This window comes from Ailuropoda melanoleuca, chromosome 6 (assembly GCF_002007445.2).
Source record: "Ailuropoda melanoleuca isolate Jingjing chromosome 6, ASM200744v2, whole genome shotgun sequence".
In the NCBI taxonomy this organism is placed as follows: Eukaryota; Metazoa; Chordata; class Mammalia; order Carnivora; family Ursidae; genus Ailuropoda; species Ailuropoda melanoleuca.
The window spans coordinates 76,879,730-76,898,913 of NC_048223.1; the positions used below are offsets into that span (position 1 = coordinate 76,879,730).

General features: G+C 36.4%; 1 protein-coding gene across 3 annotated transcripts in view; it reads right to left on the minus strand.

Annotated features, from left to right (window-relative positions):
• Positions 1-19,184, minus strand: part of CFAP70 (cilia and flagella associated protein 70) — an 89,743-nt gene that overhangs the window by 33,000 nt on the left and 37,559 nt on the right. For all 3 annotated transcript variants that reach the window (XM_034662685.1, XM_002920403.4, XM_034662684.1), the window contains exons 11-16: positions 15,476-15,646; positions 15,211-15,291; positions 13,388-13,479; positions 5,818-5,878; positions 5,295-5,489; positions 3,635-3,766 (exon numbers count right to left, since the gene is read on the minus strand). In XM_034662685.1, the coding sequence (XP_034518576.1) occupies positions 3,635-3,766; positions 5,295-5,489; positions 5,818-5,878; positions 13,388-13,479; positions 15,211-15,291; positions 15,476-15,646 (732 nt within the window). The remainder of the gene's footprint in view (positions 1-3,634; positions 3,767-5,294; positions 5,490-5,817; positions 5,879-13,387; positions 13,480-15,210; positions 15,292-15,475; positions 15,647-19,184) is intronic.

The window sequence follows — 19,184 nt, forward strand, 5'->3', positions numbered from 1 at the left end:
ATGCACTATCTAAATTTTCTTCTCTTTCTTCAGGCTTTTTATTCAAACATTATTCCCTTCACTGTTAGTAAAGACATTACTTCACGGAGGAAATGGAAATCATTAGGCCAGAAATCCCTCAACTTATGAACCCACACTGAAACTTCTGAACCCCACACTGCATCCATTATATCTCTTTCCTTTCAGTCTGAGGAAGAAGCGTCACATCCTTCTCTGTTCTTGATCCTTTCGCACTTGTATATACTCTGGGCTTGCCATCCAATTATTCTCTCTTCCCTTCTATTTTCAATTTCTGTCTGCTGACTCCTTTTCCCAAACCTCTGGACATGGGAAAGGCATCCCCAGCTTAAAAAGAAAATCTCTATAATTTCTAGCTACTACTTTCCCCCTCCTTCTTTTCATCTTCCAACTTCTTGAATTTGTATTCACCTGCTTCCCTAATCACTCATTTACTCCATAATTCATTATAATTTGAATCCACTCCATTAGCTCACTGATATTGCTATGTAAAAGTTAATAACCTCCCTATTTTCAGATTCAATGAAAACTTTTCAAACTTTGTTTTCTTTTTCCCCAGTTTTATTGAGATATAATTGACATACATCACTGTGTAAGTTTAAGGCATACAGCATAATGGTTTGATAGACATATATTGTAAAATTATTACCACAATAAGTTTAGTTAGTATCCATCATCTCAAATGGACACAATAAAAATAAAAAGGAAAAAAAAAGAAAAAATTTTTCTTGTGATAAGAACTCTTAGGATTTACTTTTTTAACAACTTTCACATATATCATACAACTGTGTTCTCTTTAGTCATCATGCTGTACATTATATCCCTAGTACTTGTTTATCCTGTAACTCGAAGTTTATACCTTTGACCACTCTGTTCCAATTCCCTCTCCCCATGAACTCCTAGGAATATTTGACATTGTTGACTACTTTTTCTTCTTAAAATTCTCTTCCCTTAGCTTCCGTGATACCACTGTCTTCTGGCTCTTTTGCCTCTTTAACAATTCACTTATCTCCTTCATTAATTCTTTTACTCATTTATCCTTTAAATGCTGGTGTTTGATAGGGTTCCACTGACAGCTCACTTCTCTCTCGACTCATGTTTTTCTCAGCAGCTTCATCTAGGACCACAGTTTAACTAGCATCTACGGGCATATCTTCTCTTATTGTGCTTCACAGATACTGTTTTTCTTGTTTTTTGTTTTTTTACAAATTGAAGGTTTGTGGCAACTCTAATAGCATTTGCTCACTTTGTGTCTCTGTGTCACATTTGTGTAATTGTTACAATAATTCAAGCTTTTTCATTGTTAATTATATTTGTTATGGTGGGGGCGCCTGGGTGGCACAGCGGTTAAGCGTCTGCCTTCGGCTCAGGGCGTGATCCCGGCGTTCTGGGATGGAGCCCCACATCGGGCTCCTCTGCTGTGAGCCTGCTTCTTCCTCTCCCACTCCCCCTGCTTGTGTTCCCTCTCTCGCTGGCTGTCTCTATCTCTGTCAAATAAATAAATAAAATCTTTAAAAAAAAATTATATTTGTTATGGTGATCTGTGATCTGTGGTTGGGACTCACTGAAAGCTCTGATGATGGTTAGCATTTTTTAGCAATACAGTATTTTTTAACTAAGGTATGTACATTGTTTTTCTAGACATAATGCTATTGCGCACATAGTAGACTACAGTATGTTATAAACTTTTATATGCACTGGGAAACCAAAAACTTCATTTGACTCACTTTATTATGATATTTGCTTTATTGTGGTGGTCTGGAACCAAACTGTTCATATCTCCAAGGTATGCCTGTATATATACTCATGGCTCCCCAAATTTCATTTCCAGCTCAGGTCTCTCTCTTGAGAAGAACCCCACAAGAACCAATGTTCAAAAGTGATTTCAACATACCTGCCTCCTACCAAATTCGCTTGTGTTGTATTTCCTGTCCTGGTTAATTGTACTACCAGTTACCTAGTCATTGAGCCTTAAACTTAAGAATCTTTGACCCCTTTATTACTACATAATAACCAAGTAACACCACCAGTTTCACCACATCTAACCCATCTGACATACTGTTATCAGACTGTTTTTCATAAAATGTAGATCTGATCGTATTATTCCACTTATAAAAGAATTAAATTTATTGCTTCCAAATGCTAATAAGGGAAAAAGTCAAAACTTCTTTGTGTGGTATATACCAGGCTTCCATCCACATTCTCAATCCCCCTACCAGGAACTGATCCCTGGCTTCACCTCCTACTTCTATGTCCCTTAAGCACTTCAACTGCTACTCCTAAACTGTATCAGTTTCTGTATATGCCGTACACTTCCAAGCTTCCAAGTTTTTGTGATGGTCCCTATGACTCAAATGCTCTGAAACATCCACCTGGAGAAGTTTTTAGCCTTCAAGCTCAAGCCACAGGTCTTCTGTGAATCCTTTCCTGACAGATCTCAGGGTGAAGTTGATCACTCTTTCTTTAGGCATCCCCTAACCCTGCTCTTACCATGGACATGTCCCTATCGCAGCACTTACCTCACCCTACTGCACTTATTTGTATCTGATGCCTCTCTTCTCTACTAGACAGGGATTCCTTGGGGTCATGAGGCAAAAATCATTACTATCTCATGCTCAATTCTCAAGGCAATTTATCCAAATCATCTGTCTCCAAGGTGAGATTGTTTCCATAATTCTAGGATATCGGACACTCCTCACCTTCCTCTTCCAGAAAGGCTGGACAAGGTGAAAGAAAAAGTGATGGTGACAGAGAAGAAAACAACAGTAAAGGAAAAAAGCAAATAGAATAGAAGGCTTGAGGAAGCATGGCTGCTTAGAGACTACCAAGGGCACAAAAAGACTTTGATTTTTGTCATTGTTTTCAAATAAACCACAACTGTATACATTTAAAAATAAGCAAATGAAGACAAGATACAAGCTGTACAAATACAGATTGAAACAGACAAATGGGAGAAGAGCAGGCTGTCAGTCAAATAAAAAAGGTATGTTTGGGGGCACCTGGGTGGCTCAGTGGGTTAAGCGTCCAACTCTTGCTTTGGGTTCATGTCATGATGCCAGGTCACAATCTCGAGCCCTGCGTGGGGGTCTGCAGTGGGCAGGGAGCCTGCTTGGGAGTCTCTCTCTCTCTCTCTCCCTCTCTCCCTCTCCTTTTGTCCCTACTCACCCCCTTCTCTAAAAAGAAAAAAGAAAAGGCATGTTTGAAGTGCCATTATCATTCAGGTATAATATCTGAAAGCTCATAATATTTCTTAGTTTTGATTGCCGATCACAGAGAGCAAACTGAGAATTGCACACATTCACAGAATAAATTAAATGATGATTTTTGTTTTATAATTTAATTAGCTGATTTTATATATTTCTTTTATCCATCACATTTATGACAGTTATGAAAGCTATTATGCCAGGAAGTCGAATTATTCTCCCTTGTTCTCCCCAAAATTAGTTTTATAATTTAGGCAGTTTCTTATTCACCTTTGTCAGAGCCTAGCACAGAGTAGACACTTCATAAGTGTTTGCTGAATGAAGGAAGAAAGGAAGCAAGCAAGGAAGGAATCATTCAGAGACCCTGATGTCCTATGGAGAAAAGGAAGGGCTCTTAGGTCTTGAATACCTACCTGGTTTAAGGCCACATGCATTTGATCCACCAAGAACACATAGAGCTCACTAATAAATGTCTGCAGTTCCTCCTGGCTTTCAAATGATGTCGTCTTCAAATACTTCTCTCTCACAATCTTTACTACAGCATGCTGTAAGAGACATAGATCATCCATTTGATTACAAAGTTCAGCACCATGCTGACAAAACAGGCCTCCCTTGAGCTTCTGCTCTAAGGCTCATCAGAACTTCAGAAAGTGATTGATTTCTCCCTTGGTAACTGCTAAAATGTCAGCTCTCTGATTTTCCCCCAATCAACATACTCTGCATGACTTCTTTTCTTGACGTCATCACTAATATGGTCAATGCAGAACTCATATCATAGGAAGAGAGCCATAAAACTAAAGAACACCTAAGCATTAGGTTTATGCATTACAACTCTCATGGTGACCACACGATACAAGAGGAAAAGGCTTGATTTAACAGTCTAGAGGATGGAATTCTTGTTCTAATCCTGCCACTATACAATCTCAAAAATTAAATTTACTACTTCATTGTCCTCATTTGTTATATGGATGTTACTTCTGGTCTTATTATCTTACTTCAGAAGATGATTGAGAAGCCAAAGTAATATAACAGGTAGGTGGTGAAGCTTAAAATGCTGTACAAATAACATACTGCTATAGCCATGACAGCTTTTCCCCCCCTCAGCTAACATTACTGCCAGGTTTTGTACTAAGCACTCTCCATGCATCATATTATTTAATTCTCATAATGACCCCATGTGATAGTATTAGTATTATTCCTCATCATTACAAAAAAAAATTGAAGTTCAGAGAAGTAAAGTCACTTGACCATCCAGCTAGTAATGGTAGAACCAGGAATCAAACTAAGTTGTGACTATGCCACCTACTAAGAAGAGCTCCTCGCCCCCATGGGCGACAGTTGTTTTTCACTTTATTACTTCCATGTGCTTTCTTTGTATCTGTTAAGTACAGTATGGGACGCATAGCAAATGTGCACAGAGAGGCAATCCAGTGGAGCAGTTAAGAATGTGAATTCTGGAGCAAGAAGGCTGCCTGGATTTGAGTCCCATCTTTAACCTTTACTAGTTCTATGACTTTGGGGAAATTACTTAACCAATTAGTATTGCATTTCTCCACCTGTAAAGTGAGAAACATCTCCCTCATAGGGTCGTTGTTAGGACCCTAAATTAGTAAAATATGAAGCATTTAAAAATTTGTCTGGCGTACAGCAAACACTCAATGAATGTTAACCATTATTATGTAGGAAATTATTATTAAGTAAATATTTCTCAAATCGTAGTGATTCTGTGTACTATGGAAAGGTAGGTAATGGGAGACAGAAAATTAGTCATGAAATCAGTACCAGGTACAGAGTTTCTGCCTGCTACAGCAACATGAAAACTGGCTCAAAATCTGGCCTAGCCTCAAGTAAAGCCTTAATTTCTTAAAAGCTCACACTTGGAATGAATACTGAACCATTCCAAGGCTTTGTACAAGTGGAGCTTCTCATATTCTATCAGATGGAACATAACTCTTCGTACCAACAGCAAGAATGGTGGAAGCATAACTGAACGTGACCAGAGAAAAACTAAGAATTAGGAATGTGGAGAAGATGCTTCATAACAATCCATTGAACAACTAAATGAATATTTACCTTGAGTTGTTCTTTGAAAGCGAAGTATTTTCCAGAGCAGTTAAGTTCATAGTTGAGCAGGCACTTCTGCTCCTCCATGGTTTCACTATCCATATCACTCCCCAGTTTGGTCACCTGTTTTCCAAACATCCGATGATACTCATCCAGAATAGCTCTAGAAATATTCTTGATCTGCATGTGGTAGTCACTCACCGCCTAGGAAAATATAAAATGTCTGGTAAGGAGGGCTCAAAGAGATGAAGATATATAATGGATGTCTGAAACTGGATTGGGTTTTACACTCAATAATGCTTAGGTATAAATTGCCTTTTACTTTTCAGCTCAGAGACTACCAGCCAAAGATTAAACACTGTTCACTATTCATTGTACGTCACTGGTCACAAACAGAACCAGGAAGAGAAATATATGAAGCTACAATTTCTCACCCCTTCTAGAAAATATACTGAAGAGTCCATGCCTTATTTTCAAGTGGGTGCATTCAATACCTTATCACTTATAGTTTCACCTTGGTTTTGGCACTTGCCTTCTGAGCTCCTCCTGTCCGACGGGTAAGAGGTGGCCTTGGAGGAATCATTTCCTTGACCCTGTACCAGAAAAAAATGACAAACACAAACTTTATTATCTGCAGATTTATGTTCTCTTATTCCTATTTCCAAAGGGCCTGTACAGGAGAGATCTAAGTTCTGTTCCCACATCACATTTGAGCACTGCAATTCTCTCATGTAAACGCCTAGATGGGAACCATAGAATAGTATACAGCTATGGACTAGGTAGGAAAGAAGCCAGGAAGCAGCTACTCAGAAAGTAGCTAAGTTGTACTTTTGGCTGATTGGAGCCCTGGTTTTACTCTTACGCATTTTTTAAAACTGCTATTGCACTCAAGAGACTGCTTGACTCGGGAATTGGCAAGAAATGGGTGTTAGGATTTTAGATTCACTCTGTAGAGTCTCTGAAAGAATGAAGTTTTGGAAATATAAATGGTAGAGGCAAGTGAATGCTTTTCTTTCCTCTCCATCTAGGATAAAAAGTGTCCCCTTGGTACACATAATTGATGACTGCATTAAATTACAATAATGATATCAGACATAGTACTGATTAAGCACACATATTTTGTTACTGTCAACCTACTTATGCCAAAACTTCTACCTTTCATTTTCAGGAGACTTTACAAAAACGAGAGGAAATTAAATTCTTATCTCTTCCTCCTTATAGTTTCAGATTCCTGCGGAAGTATATAGTACTGTCTTAAAGTTTACAATCAAATTCACAAATTCAGTTTTTCTTTAATAGGTCTTATGTAATTGTATACCTCTGCTCATTATTTCTAATTTTAGTTATATTTATTTTAATAGATTATATATCCTCTGATTCAAAACTTATGAGGTATGAAACAACATATACTAAATTGTCTCCTTGTCGTCAACTTTGTTGACAACCTTGTAGTCCAGCCACGCAATTTCCTCTCCAGAGACAATGTTATTTATTCACTCATTCAAAATATATACTGAGTACCTACCATCCATCAGGCACTTTTTTAAAGTGTTGGGGATAAAGCATTAAACAAATTAGACAAAAATTATTGCCCTGATGGAGCTTATATTCTAGTGGGGAAAGAAAGATAATAATTAAGATAAATATGTTAGTGATATGTACCATGGAGAAAAATAATGCAGGAAGGCAGACAGACTATGTTGGGGGCTAAGGTGGTGGAGTAGGGAAACACATTTCATCAAGACACTTACTGAGATGGTAACATTTGAGTAAAGACCTCAGGGTATTGAGGAAGCAAGTTGTGTAGATATCTGGCATAAGGAAAGTACAGGCAAAGGGAACAGAAAGTGTAAAGGCCTGGCTGCAATAGCATGCCTGACATGTGTGAAGAACAGCAGTAAGTCAAGTATGGCTGGACAGAAAAAGTGAGAGCAAAGTGCATACACAATATTTAGGCCCTTGTAAGCCATTATAAGGACTTTGGCCTTTCTTCAGAGTGTGCCAGGGAGTCACTAGTAGCTTCTGAGCAGAGGAGTTAGTTACATGAGTTGACCTCCATTTTAACACAATCAGTATAGAATGCTGTATTAAGAATAAATTGTCCAAATGTCCATCAACTAAAGAATGGGGGGGAAACATGGTATACCCATAGAGTGAAATATTATTCAACAACAAAGAAATGAAGTACTGATACATGCTACGGTATGGATGAACCTTGACAGCATTATGTTAAATGAAAGAAGCCAGTCACAAAGACCACATACTGTGTGATTTCATTTATATGAAATGTCCAAAGCTGGAAAATCTATACAGAGAAAAAGTAGATACATGGTTTCCATGAGTGGTTGGCATGAGGGTTGGGAGGAAATGTAGAGTGACTGCTAAAATGTATGCGGGTTCTTTTAGGGGTAAGAAAAATGTTATAAAGTTGATTGTGATGAAGGCTGTACAACTCTATGAGTATACTAAAACCCACCAAATTGTACAGTTTAAATGGGTGAAGTGAATGGTATGTGAACTATATCTCAATAAAGCTGTTACTTTATAATAAGAATAAACTAAAGGGTAGAATAGTAGATGTAGGGAGACAAGGTGAGAGATTTCTATGACTCTGACCAGAGAGTTTGTGAGAATTAAATATATGAATTCAGGAGAGAGGTCCAGGGTCCATATATAAATTTGGAAGCCATCAGCACATAGACGGTAGTTAGAACCATGAGACTAGATGAAAAACCCAAGGGAATAAATGTAAATTGAAAAGAGGTCCAAGGACTGAGCTCTGAGAGACTCCAACATTGAGAGGCTGGAGAGATAAAGAAGGCCAGAGGAAGAGGAATAAAACCAAGAGAGTACAGTATCCTGAGAGCCTGGTAAAGAAAGTGCTTCAAGGAGGACTGAGTCATTAAACACTAATAACATGTCTCAATGACCCTGAAAACGGACTATTGGATTTAATAATGCAGCAGCCACTAATGGCCTTGCTAAGAACTTCATCTGTAAAGAAGTTACTGGAAGTGAATTACTAGGTTAAAAGACACATGCTTATGTATTTTAATAGCTATTATGATATTGTCCTCCACAGGAATTTTACCAACTTATACTCTCACTAGTTAGAATGAAAGGATCTACTTCTAATGTGCTCATCAACAACCTAATGAGTTATTAAGCTTTTTTGATCTTCTACAATTAAAAAAAGGTATTTAAGGGTAGTTTTAAATTTGTATTTCTTTTATTATAAAAGTAATTGAGCTTCACTTCATATTTAAGAATGCATTAAATTTATATATATGTTATTATACATTGACATAGATTCAGCAATTAGGTACATATATGTCTCAGCCAGGAACCAAAGGCAAACCATCTTTTATGAATATTGGGTCTGATATTCCAACACTGCCATTCTAATTTGCCTTTGCTCTATAATATTGTCATTTGGGCTAGCTTGGAAGAGAAATCTACCTTCTACCTCCCTACAGCCCAAAGAAAAACTTACAGGTAATAACCATATCTCATTAAAAAGTCTAAGAACAGGGGCACCTGAGTGGCTCAGGTCCCTATCTCAGGGTGGTGGGATGGAGCCCCGCATCAGGCTCTGGATTCAGCAGGGGGTCTACTGGAGATTCTCTCTCTCTCTCTCTGAGCCACTCCCCACTGGGCTTTCTCTCTCACTCTCTCTCTCTCTCTCAAATAAATAAATAATTCTTTTTAAAAATAAAATAAAAAGGTAATACTGTACTGCATATTTGAGGGGCACCTGGCAGGCTCAGTTGGAAGAGCACGTAACTCTTGATCTCAGGGTCATGAGTTCAAGCCCCATGTTGGGTACAGAAATTACTAAAAAAAAATAAATAAAATTTAAGAAAAACAAAAAAGTAATATTGTATTTGCATATTTGAAAGTTGCTAAAAGAGTAGACCTTAAAAGCTCTGTTAACAAGAAAAAAATTATTGTATAACTCTGTATGAGGACAGATATTAACTAGACTTATTGTGGTAATCATTTCACAGTGTATACAACTATTGAATCATTATGTTGTATACTTGAAACTAATAAATGTTAAATTTCAATTACACTTCAATAAAAAAATTACAAAAAATTGCACCTACATTTGCTATAAAACTTTCATTAAGCGTGTTATTATTTTGTCATTCAGTATTCCCTATGTAAAAGTTCAAATGAGAAATCTGTTTTAGAAATTAATGCCAGGGAGATATCTGATCTCTTTTGGAACTAGCATGGGTCCTCCTTTAGGATTAGAGCTGCATAATTTATAGGACTTCCCTTTTCATTAAACAACTAAGATTTGATGCTTACTTGTGAAAGTTCTATTTAACACTTTCTTCCTCTTTGTTTCCATGGCTTGAGTTTTTAACTTTCTATTTCCGGATTATTAATTTCATTTTATTTTCAAAAGAAGACTTCCAAATGACTAATATGTGAAAAAATGGTTAATCTCACTAAAACATTTATAATGTGGATTAAAATTAAAATGAGAAACTTTCAAAAAAATTAAATTAAAATGAGAAACTTTCTTCCCCTGTACAAATAGCAAATATAAAAGAGTATTGTGTTGGTGAATGTATGAAGAAAGATCAGGCTCATACATCACTTGTGGAACTGCAAGTTTTTGGAAGGCAATTTGGGGATATTTATCAAAAGCCTTAAAAATATCTGTAATAAATAATCTCCGAGATAAAAGCTATTGTTTCCTTTCATCCTGCTATTGTTTCCTCGCATCAAAAGGTGAAGTCTAGACATCAGCAAAATGATAGAGTAAAAAACTTTAAACTCCCATCCCACCATAGAAACATTGACAATAACAACCAGAAACTGTCATAACCAACTCTGACAGAACTGTGGAAGACAGTCAAAAGTTTACAGCAATCGGGGCACCTGGGTGGCACAGCGGTTAAGCTTCTGCCTTCGGCTCAGGGCGTGATCCTGGCGTTATGGGATCGAGCCCCACATCAGGCTCCTCTGCTATGAGCCTTCTTCTTCCTCTCCCACTCCCCCTGCTTGTGTTCCCTCTCTCACTGGCTGTCTCTATCTCTGTCAAATAAATAAATAAAATCTTAAAAAAAAAAATTTACAGCAACCAAATGAATACTGAACCAAGAAAAAGGCAACTATATACTGGGCAAGACTTGCGGCATTTTTACTTGCACTTGCCTCACCCCATTCCCAGCTCAGTGGCAATATTGAAAATGGCAACCTGCATTTCCAGTGTGGCACACTGGGCTCTGATTCTGGAGAAGCAGAGCAGACCTTGTTCACAAGTTACTGCATTTGTTCTAATCTATCTGGGGCTACCTGAATGACTGACATAAGGCACTCAATTCTGTTTCTCTTATCTTGAAATCCACTCACAGTAGAAAACTAGTGGGTGCACATTGCTCAAAAACATTGTAAGGTTATCAAAAACCCATAGCTCTGTGGGACAAAAGATTATGGTTAAGATACAACAAACCACCTAAGGCCTAGGAAGAAAAGCCAGACAGTTTCTTTGGGAAATTAGGGTATTCAAAAGTACTTGTACAGAAGAATTTAGAAAGCCTCACACATGCTCAGGACAGGATACATGTTCAGAAAAGACCTGAGCAGACCCTAAGCTTCCACCACTGACTGATCTATATAGTCCTAGTGCAAGCAGGAAGTGAAGGCTGAAGAAAAATTATAAACAGCCTAGTTAAATGTTAAAAAAATGCTCCAGGGGCACCTGGATGGTCAGTCAGTTAAGTGTCCAACTATGATTTTGGCTCGGGTCATGATCTCAGGGTCATGGGATTGAGCCCTTCCTCAGGCTCTCTGCTCAGCATGGAGTCTGCTTCTCTCCCTCTCTCTGTGCCCCTCCCCCTGCTCACATATGCTCTCTCTCTCTAAAAATAAATAATCTTTAAAAAAAAGAATGCTCCAGCATGTAGTCATCCACAAAAACAAAAACAAAAAATTTTTGTTTTATTTTTGTTTATTTGTTTGATTATATTAAGATCCTGGCATTCAAGAAACTCTCAGTCAAAACACTGGCTGAACACAACCTACAACTTCAACAATTAAGAACAGCAAACACTGGAGGCACCAGGGTGGCTCAGTCGTTAAGTGTCTGCCTTTGGCTCAGGTCATGATTCCAGGGTCCTGGGATTGAGCCCTGCATCCGGCTCCTAGCTCAGCGGGAAGCCTGCTTCTCCCTCTCCCACTCCTACTGCTTGTGCTCCCTCTCTCGCTGCCTCTCTCTCATTGTCAAATAAATGAACAAACAAAATCTTAAAAAAAAAAAAAAAAAAGAACAGCAAACACTGGAGATGGGGAAAATCTGATTTCCAAACTTCCCACTTTATAATATCAAACTGTCCAGTTTTCAACAACAAAAAAAATCACCCGATGTATTAAAAAAAACATAAAAATATGGCTCTTTAAAAAGAAAAAAAAAATGATGGAAATTGTCCCTGAAGAAGCCCAGACACTGGACCAGCTACAAAAAGATGTGAAATAAAGCAACTTACTTGTGCTCAAAGAGTTAAAGGAAACCACAAACAAAGGATTAAGAGAAATCAGGAAAATTATATATAAACAAAATAAGAATAGAATATCAGTAAAGAGATAGAAATTTTTAAAAGAATCAAATAGAAAGTCTATAGTTGAAAAGTACAATAACTCAAATGAAAAATTTACTAGAGGGTTCAACAGATTTGGTCAGGCAAAAGAAAGAATGAGCAAACTTGAAGATAGGATAATTGAAATTACCTGGTCTGAGGAACAGAAAGAAAAACAAACAACAAAAAAGTAAACAGGGCCGAAAATCTGTGGGACACCATCAACATACACAATTTGTATGACGAACATACACCTTATGGGAATCCTAGAAGGAGAAGAGAGAGGGAAAGGGGCAGAAAGACATGCATCTATACATCCAAGAAGCATAACAATTTCCAAGCAGAATAAACTTGAAGAGATCTATACTAAGACAAATTGTAGTCAAATTGTCAGAAGTCAAAGACAAGAGAAAAACCCAAAAAGCAGTGAGAGGAGTGACTTGTCACATAAGATAATCAGATAATTTCAATAATGTCAGTAAGAATAACACAAGCCATGGAGGCCAGAAGGTACTAGGGTAACATATTTAAAGTTTTGAAAGAAAAAAAACACCAAACAAAAATTCTACATACAGCAAATTACCCTTCAAGAATGAAGAAAAAATTAACAAAATAAACAAAAACGAAGAGTCTATTAGTAAGATCTAATCTATAAGAAATGCTAAAGGGAGCCCTTCAGGCTGAAATGAAAGGACACTAGTCAGTAACTAGAAAGTAACTGAAGAAATAAGGAACACTGGTAAAGGTATATATGAAAGCCAGTATATTGTACTTTTGGTTTGTTAACTCCTCTTTACTGTTTTTAGAAGGTAAATGCATAAAATAGTAGTTAGAAATCTTTGCTAATAGGCACAAAATGTCTAAAAATACAATCTGTGACAGGGTCACCTGGGTGGCTCAGTCAGTTGAGCATTTGACTCTTGATTTTGGCTCAGGTCATGATCTCAGGGTGGTGAAATCAAGCCTCCCATCTGGCTCTACAGGGACATTACTCCCCATTTTATAGAGATGAAAAAAATAATAAGAGAATACCATGAACAATTGTAAATCAACAAACTGGATAACCTAGAAGAAATGGACAATCTTCTAGAAACACAATCAAAACACTGTGGTACAATATAAAAACCATTTTCAAAAATTAATTTATTTATATGTGACATGGGTGTGTATGTTTATGGTGTGTGTATATAATATAGAAACTTCACTTTAACTCCAGAGGATATTTACCAGTTTTTTAAAGTGGCTATCACTGGGTGAGTAGAAATCTGAGTGTTTTTATATACTTGCTGATCTCAATTCTCTCAAAATCTTCATTTTTTTAATAATAAGTATATACTGCTTATGTAATAAGAAAACAACAGTAACAAAAGAAACTTCATCTGAGGGGAAAAAAAAACAGGAAACTGTCTGCTACTTAGCCTAGGAAAACTGTATGTATGGGGACAATCTGAATTCCTTTTTTTATACCTAAAATGTTTTTGCAAAACGAGTATAAGAACCATTGCTACACACCTTCTGGCTAGTTCCTCTGGCATTCGCTTTGGAACCAAGGCTTTGTACAGCTGAATTTCCAACACAATGTATGTCCCTGCTTCTACATATTGCTGTAAAGATATATTTCTTTAATTTATTCTTTCAATTAAAAACAGATATTTATGAACAAATTTTAGTAACATAACATTCATAATACAAGTATACAACTATATGTATATAGCATGATCTTGACTGTCAAAATATTTTTTTTTAATTTTTTTAAAGATTTTTTATTTATTTATTTGACAGAGATAGACAGCCAGCGAGAGAGGGAACACAAGCAGGGGGAGTGGGAGAGGAAGAAGCAGGCTCCCAGTGGAGGAGCCCAATGTGGGACTCGATCCCAGAACGCTGGGATCACGCCCTGAGCCGAAGGCAGACGCCTAACGACTGCACTACCCAGGCGCCCCAAAATATTTTTAATATAGAAAAATAGCTGGAAAGAAAATAGTAATAGTGGTTATCTCTTGCGGAAAAGCATTTTCAATTTTATTCTTGGAAACTTCTATCTCGGCTGAAGCACTATTTAACTTGTTCAATACTTTTCTTGGAACTGTTTTAAGTGAATGCTATTCTTTCTGTCACCAAACTTTCTAAGTCCTGTGGAAATATTCACATAATGTTCTGATATTCCCACTCACAGCATCCACATCACCATCTACCAACTGCAACCTGATGGGCATTTCTACCCAGAATTTTGCCAACATCCTAAATACAACATGTCCCAAATTGAACTTATCATTTCCCTTACGTTGACTTTTCTTGACTTTTCTCTTAATGATTTTGTCATCCTTCTAGAAAGTGAGGCTTGAAACCTGAGTTACCTTTAGCTTTTCTTCCTTAGCTCCTTCAAACTTCCTAATTCCAGATCTTGCCTTTTCAATTTTCTGACTTTCTTTACTACAACCTCTTCCCTAAATCAAACTGGCACTAACACTCATCTGTACTATAATAAAAACATATAAACTGATATTTGAAGCCCCCACCCATTCTCTCTTTTTCACATCCTTGCAAGAGTTCTGCCCTGAAATACATATAAGGTCTTATTTCCACATGACTTAAAAACCTTTCATGTGAGTCCCTCATCACCTATATAATGAAGCCCAAACTTTTAGCAAGCCTTTCAACAACAAACCTTTCTACAACTCAGTGCAGCCTCTCTCTCCTTTCTTACTTCCTTCTACAATCTCTCCTTTCTTTTCATTTCTCTACTCCATACACTAAATTAATTGGTATGCTCCAAATTCTGCTACCTTCTTTGTGCCTTGACTCAAGCTATTCCCTGGCCCTGAAATGCCCACCCTCTCATCTTCATCTGGCAAAGTGTTCTCTTCATTTTGCACTACTTAGTGCAGATGCCACCTCTTCCATGTAGCCTTCTGAGAATGCTCCATCCTAGGAGTGATTAATCCGTCTTCTCTGAGCCCTCACAGCCCTTTTATTTGTACCTCTATTATAGCATTCATCAAAATTCTGTATTATGGTTAGTTATGTACAAATCTGTTTCACCCACCAGACTGTTGAGTTTCCTGAACGCAGATGAGTAAATGTTGCAGATCATAAATATTTGCATCTCTCCTAGTGCATAATATAGTAGAATTAATAAAAGACATAAACTTGTAATGTTAGAAAGGACCTTACATTTAATTTGGTATTACCTGCTCATTTTAGAGAGTCTCAGCAAGACAAAGAAGTTTATCCAAAGTCATAAACTAGTCATGGCAAATATGGGATGGTAACTAAGATAATGAGCATTTTTCACAATATCATACTTAATTTTCCAACTCTTTATGCATAGTTACCTGTCCTTCTGGATTGTGGCTTAGAGAGGGTTCAACTTCCAAAGGAGTATCTGAGCTCTGAGATTTCATACTAGGTGCTTGCTGGAAGAAAATGAACACACCTCAAAAACTGAATTCTTACATGGTCTTCACAGCGTTAGGAACAATGATCATTATGTTGCAACAAAATGCAAACTAAACTGATGCAATTTGCCAGATAAGAAATCAGTTCAAGCCTCTGGAATGTAACAAAACTAGCAAAATCATCATCTTCTAAACAACCTACCAAATCCCCAGGCCTAAGCTTTCCTTCCATTTCCTTTTCTTTGACTGTTTTCTCTTCTTTCAGGTTCTTAGAAACAATAGGTTTAGACAATGGAGAATTAATTCCTCCTATTTTATTATTCTGAATCACATGATGGCCAGTATTCCGGAACAAGCTAAATAAACATTTGGTCTGAAAATAAACAACAAAAAAATGCAATGAATCACAAGAAAATGAGACAAATTTGAAAGAAACTCACATTATTCTTTAACATCATTTAGTTTTCTAGATAATCTCACCATTGTAGAACCAGAGGGAGATAGGGGAAATGAAAAACTTTAGTGATTGCCATACTTGTTGAATAGGTAAAACCATCATAGGAAGTTAGCTGCCTACCCTATTATTTAAATTATTACGAGGAACCCCTTCAAACTTGCCTGATTTTGGTGTTTCATAACTCTTTTTCCCACAAAGCTTTTAATCTTTCATATACAATTTCAGATTAACTTTAAGTGGTAGAATTTATTTCTGTATAAGAAATATTATGTAATTACTACTGGCCTATCAACTATAATCAGAAAAATAAGGCAAGTTTAGAGTCCAAACTAAAAACTTTGCATGAGAAAATTCAAACTTTAGGTAAATGACTGGAAAAGAATCTCATAACAAATTTTTTTTAATTAAACAACATGGATGAAATCTAAATACAATTTATGCTGAGTGAAAGAAGCCAGACCAAAAAACAAAGAGGGGAAGAGTGGTCAGATTTATGAGAGGATCATAGGGGACACAAGAAAACTTTGGTGGGGGGGGCAGGTAATGGATATTTACATTATCTCAATGTATCTTGATATACATTATCTTGATTACAGTGATAGTTTCACTGATATACTATAAATATTCACATACATGTCTTTGTGTAAATGCAGGTTTTCAGTTTTCTTGGGTAAGTTCCTAAACATGATTTTCTGGGTTGTATGCTGAGTTAGTGTTTAACATAGATTTTCTGTATAGTTTTTCGACGAAGTATTGGGACCGGAATATTGAAATTTCTAAATGTTACCATCAGATTATCTATTTCGCCTTTCAAATATGTTGGATTTTGCTTCAAGTACTATGAGGTTCTGTTGTTAGGTATGTAGACATTTATAATTTATATATTTATTATATACAATACTTCATAAATTCTATCTTCCTAATTAATTGACCCTTTCATCATTCAGACATGCCACTCTATGTTGTTAGTAATACTTCCTTGAAGTCTCTTTGGTCTGATATAAATATAGCCACTCAGCTCTGTTACATTTTCCATTCGCATAGTATATCTCTTCCATCCTTTTACTATAATATAAGTGTATCTGAATCTAAGTGTGTCTGTTTTTAGACAGCATATTATTGAATCTTGATTTTTTAAAATCCAGTCTTGTAATCTCTATCCTTTCATTGGGGTGTTTAATGCTACTTACATATAAAGTTATTGTTGAAGTATTTACATGTATGTTTGCCATTTTGCTATTTGTTTTCTATATATTTTGTCTTTTTTGTTCCTCTGCTCTTCCTTTAAGTGCCTTCTTTTATGTTAAATATTTGTGATGCTCTCATTTAATTCCTTTGTTTATACACATATGTATTTGTGTATATGTATATGTACACACACACACACGATTTTCTTAGCCATCCTAACTAATCACAATCTATATCACATTGATACTAACTTAATTCTGGTATAATGTAGAAACTTTAGTGCACTGTAGTTCCATACTACCATCCCTCCTTTCTGTTACCATTATCATATAAATTAAATCTATACATGTTATAAACCCAACAATATAATTAATGCTTTATATAATGTCTTTCAAAGAAATTAAGAGTAAAAGTGAAAAAATATATTTCTAAAATCTTTTATATTAACTTAAACTTAACCATTTCTAGTGTTCTTCATTTCTTCTGGTGGACTCACGTTAGCAATTGGTGCCATTTCCTTTCAAGCTGAAGAACTTCCTTTAGTGTTTCTTGCAAGACAATTTGTTAGTAACAAAGTCTTTGAATATTTGTTAATCCTGGGATGTCTTTATTTCACCTTCATTTTTTTTTTAAGATTTTATTTATTTATTTGACAGAGATAGAGACAGTCAGCAAGAGAGGGAACACAAGCAGGGGGAGTGGGAGAGGAAGAAGCAGGCTTATAGCAGAGGAGCCTGATGTGGGGCTCGATCCCATAACGCCGGGATCACGCCCTGAGCCAAAGGAGATGCTTAACTGCTGTGCCACCCAGGCACCCCTATTTCACCTTCATTTTTGATTGCTGGAGTTTTCATTCAGCACTTTGAATATGTTATTCCACTGCCTTCCAGATTCCATTGTTTCAGAAGAAAAATCAGCTGTTAACTATAACCCATATAACTGCTCCGCTATAACCAATGAGTTGTTTTTCTCCTGTTGAATTCATGATTTTCTCTTTGTCTTTTAACAGTTTATTATAATGTCTACATTGTAGATCTTTGTATGCTTATCCTACCGGGGATTCTCTGAACTTCTTGGATATATAGATTAATGTATTCATCAAACATGGGACATTTTCAGACATTACTTCTTCATGTATCATTTTTGCCTCTTACTCTCTCTCTCTCCTGGAACTCCCATTACAATTATGTTGGTTGCTCTCCCCAAGATCTCCATTTCAACCAACAACATCACTGGGCATGGGTCCTTAACCCACTACTTCAAATTGTGTGAATCTTCTATGGCAGCAAAGTTGCTGGTCCTCATAGCCTATCCTGTCCTAGAAGAATCACTGCACTGATTAAGCCAAAGGAATGGAGTAGGGAAGAGCTTAGAGAAGTTTTAGGACTAGCCCTAAGCAAGAATGCCTCAAACTCCATAGTTTCTCATGCATTAATACTTCTCAGTTTGTTGATGCCTTTGGTCATTTGCTGAAATGATTTTTTGTCAATTTGTCCAGCTTTATAGTTGCTTTTGGGGGAAGAAATTTTGACAACCTCCTCACTCAGACATAGACAGAAATATTTCCTAACACTTTCTATATATTTTTAAAATTAAGATTATATATTTTTTAGAAATTGTGATCATATTGAATGTAATTTTATATCCTGATTTTTTATTTAATAGATTATCACATGCATCCTCTCACGTTTTTAAAATGTTCATAAGGATAATTTTTAATATATGTACAATATTCTCCACCATATGGACATAATAAAAGTAATAGGTAAAAATGTTTGTGTGTCAACTATATCCCTAATGCTTTACATAATTTACCTCATTTAATATGTAAAACCACTTTAGGAAATGAGCATTGTCTTCATTTTACTGATGAATAAACTAAAGTTGAGAGAAACTTAGTCACTTGCCTGAAGTCACCCAGCTAGTGAATGGCAGGTCCAGAATTCGAACTAGAGGCTGACTGACATCAAGGCCTATAACCTTTCAATTATGATACACTGTTTCCCTCAGATTCCTGAGAATATCTTCATGTAGTAAAATTTGGATAAAATTCTACTTATTTCCTTAAAATAGATTCTTAGAAGTAGGAATACTATGGAAAAAGATTTAAGTATTCTAAGCTTCTTAATACATACTGACAAAAAAAAATTTTTTTTTTGTAGACGGTTTGTACTGATTTACACTTCTAGGAGGGAATGAGAGTGGTTTTACCACACCTTTGCCACCCATGGGCATTATCATATTTTAAAGAATTGTCTAATTTTAC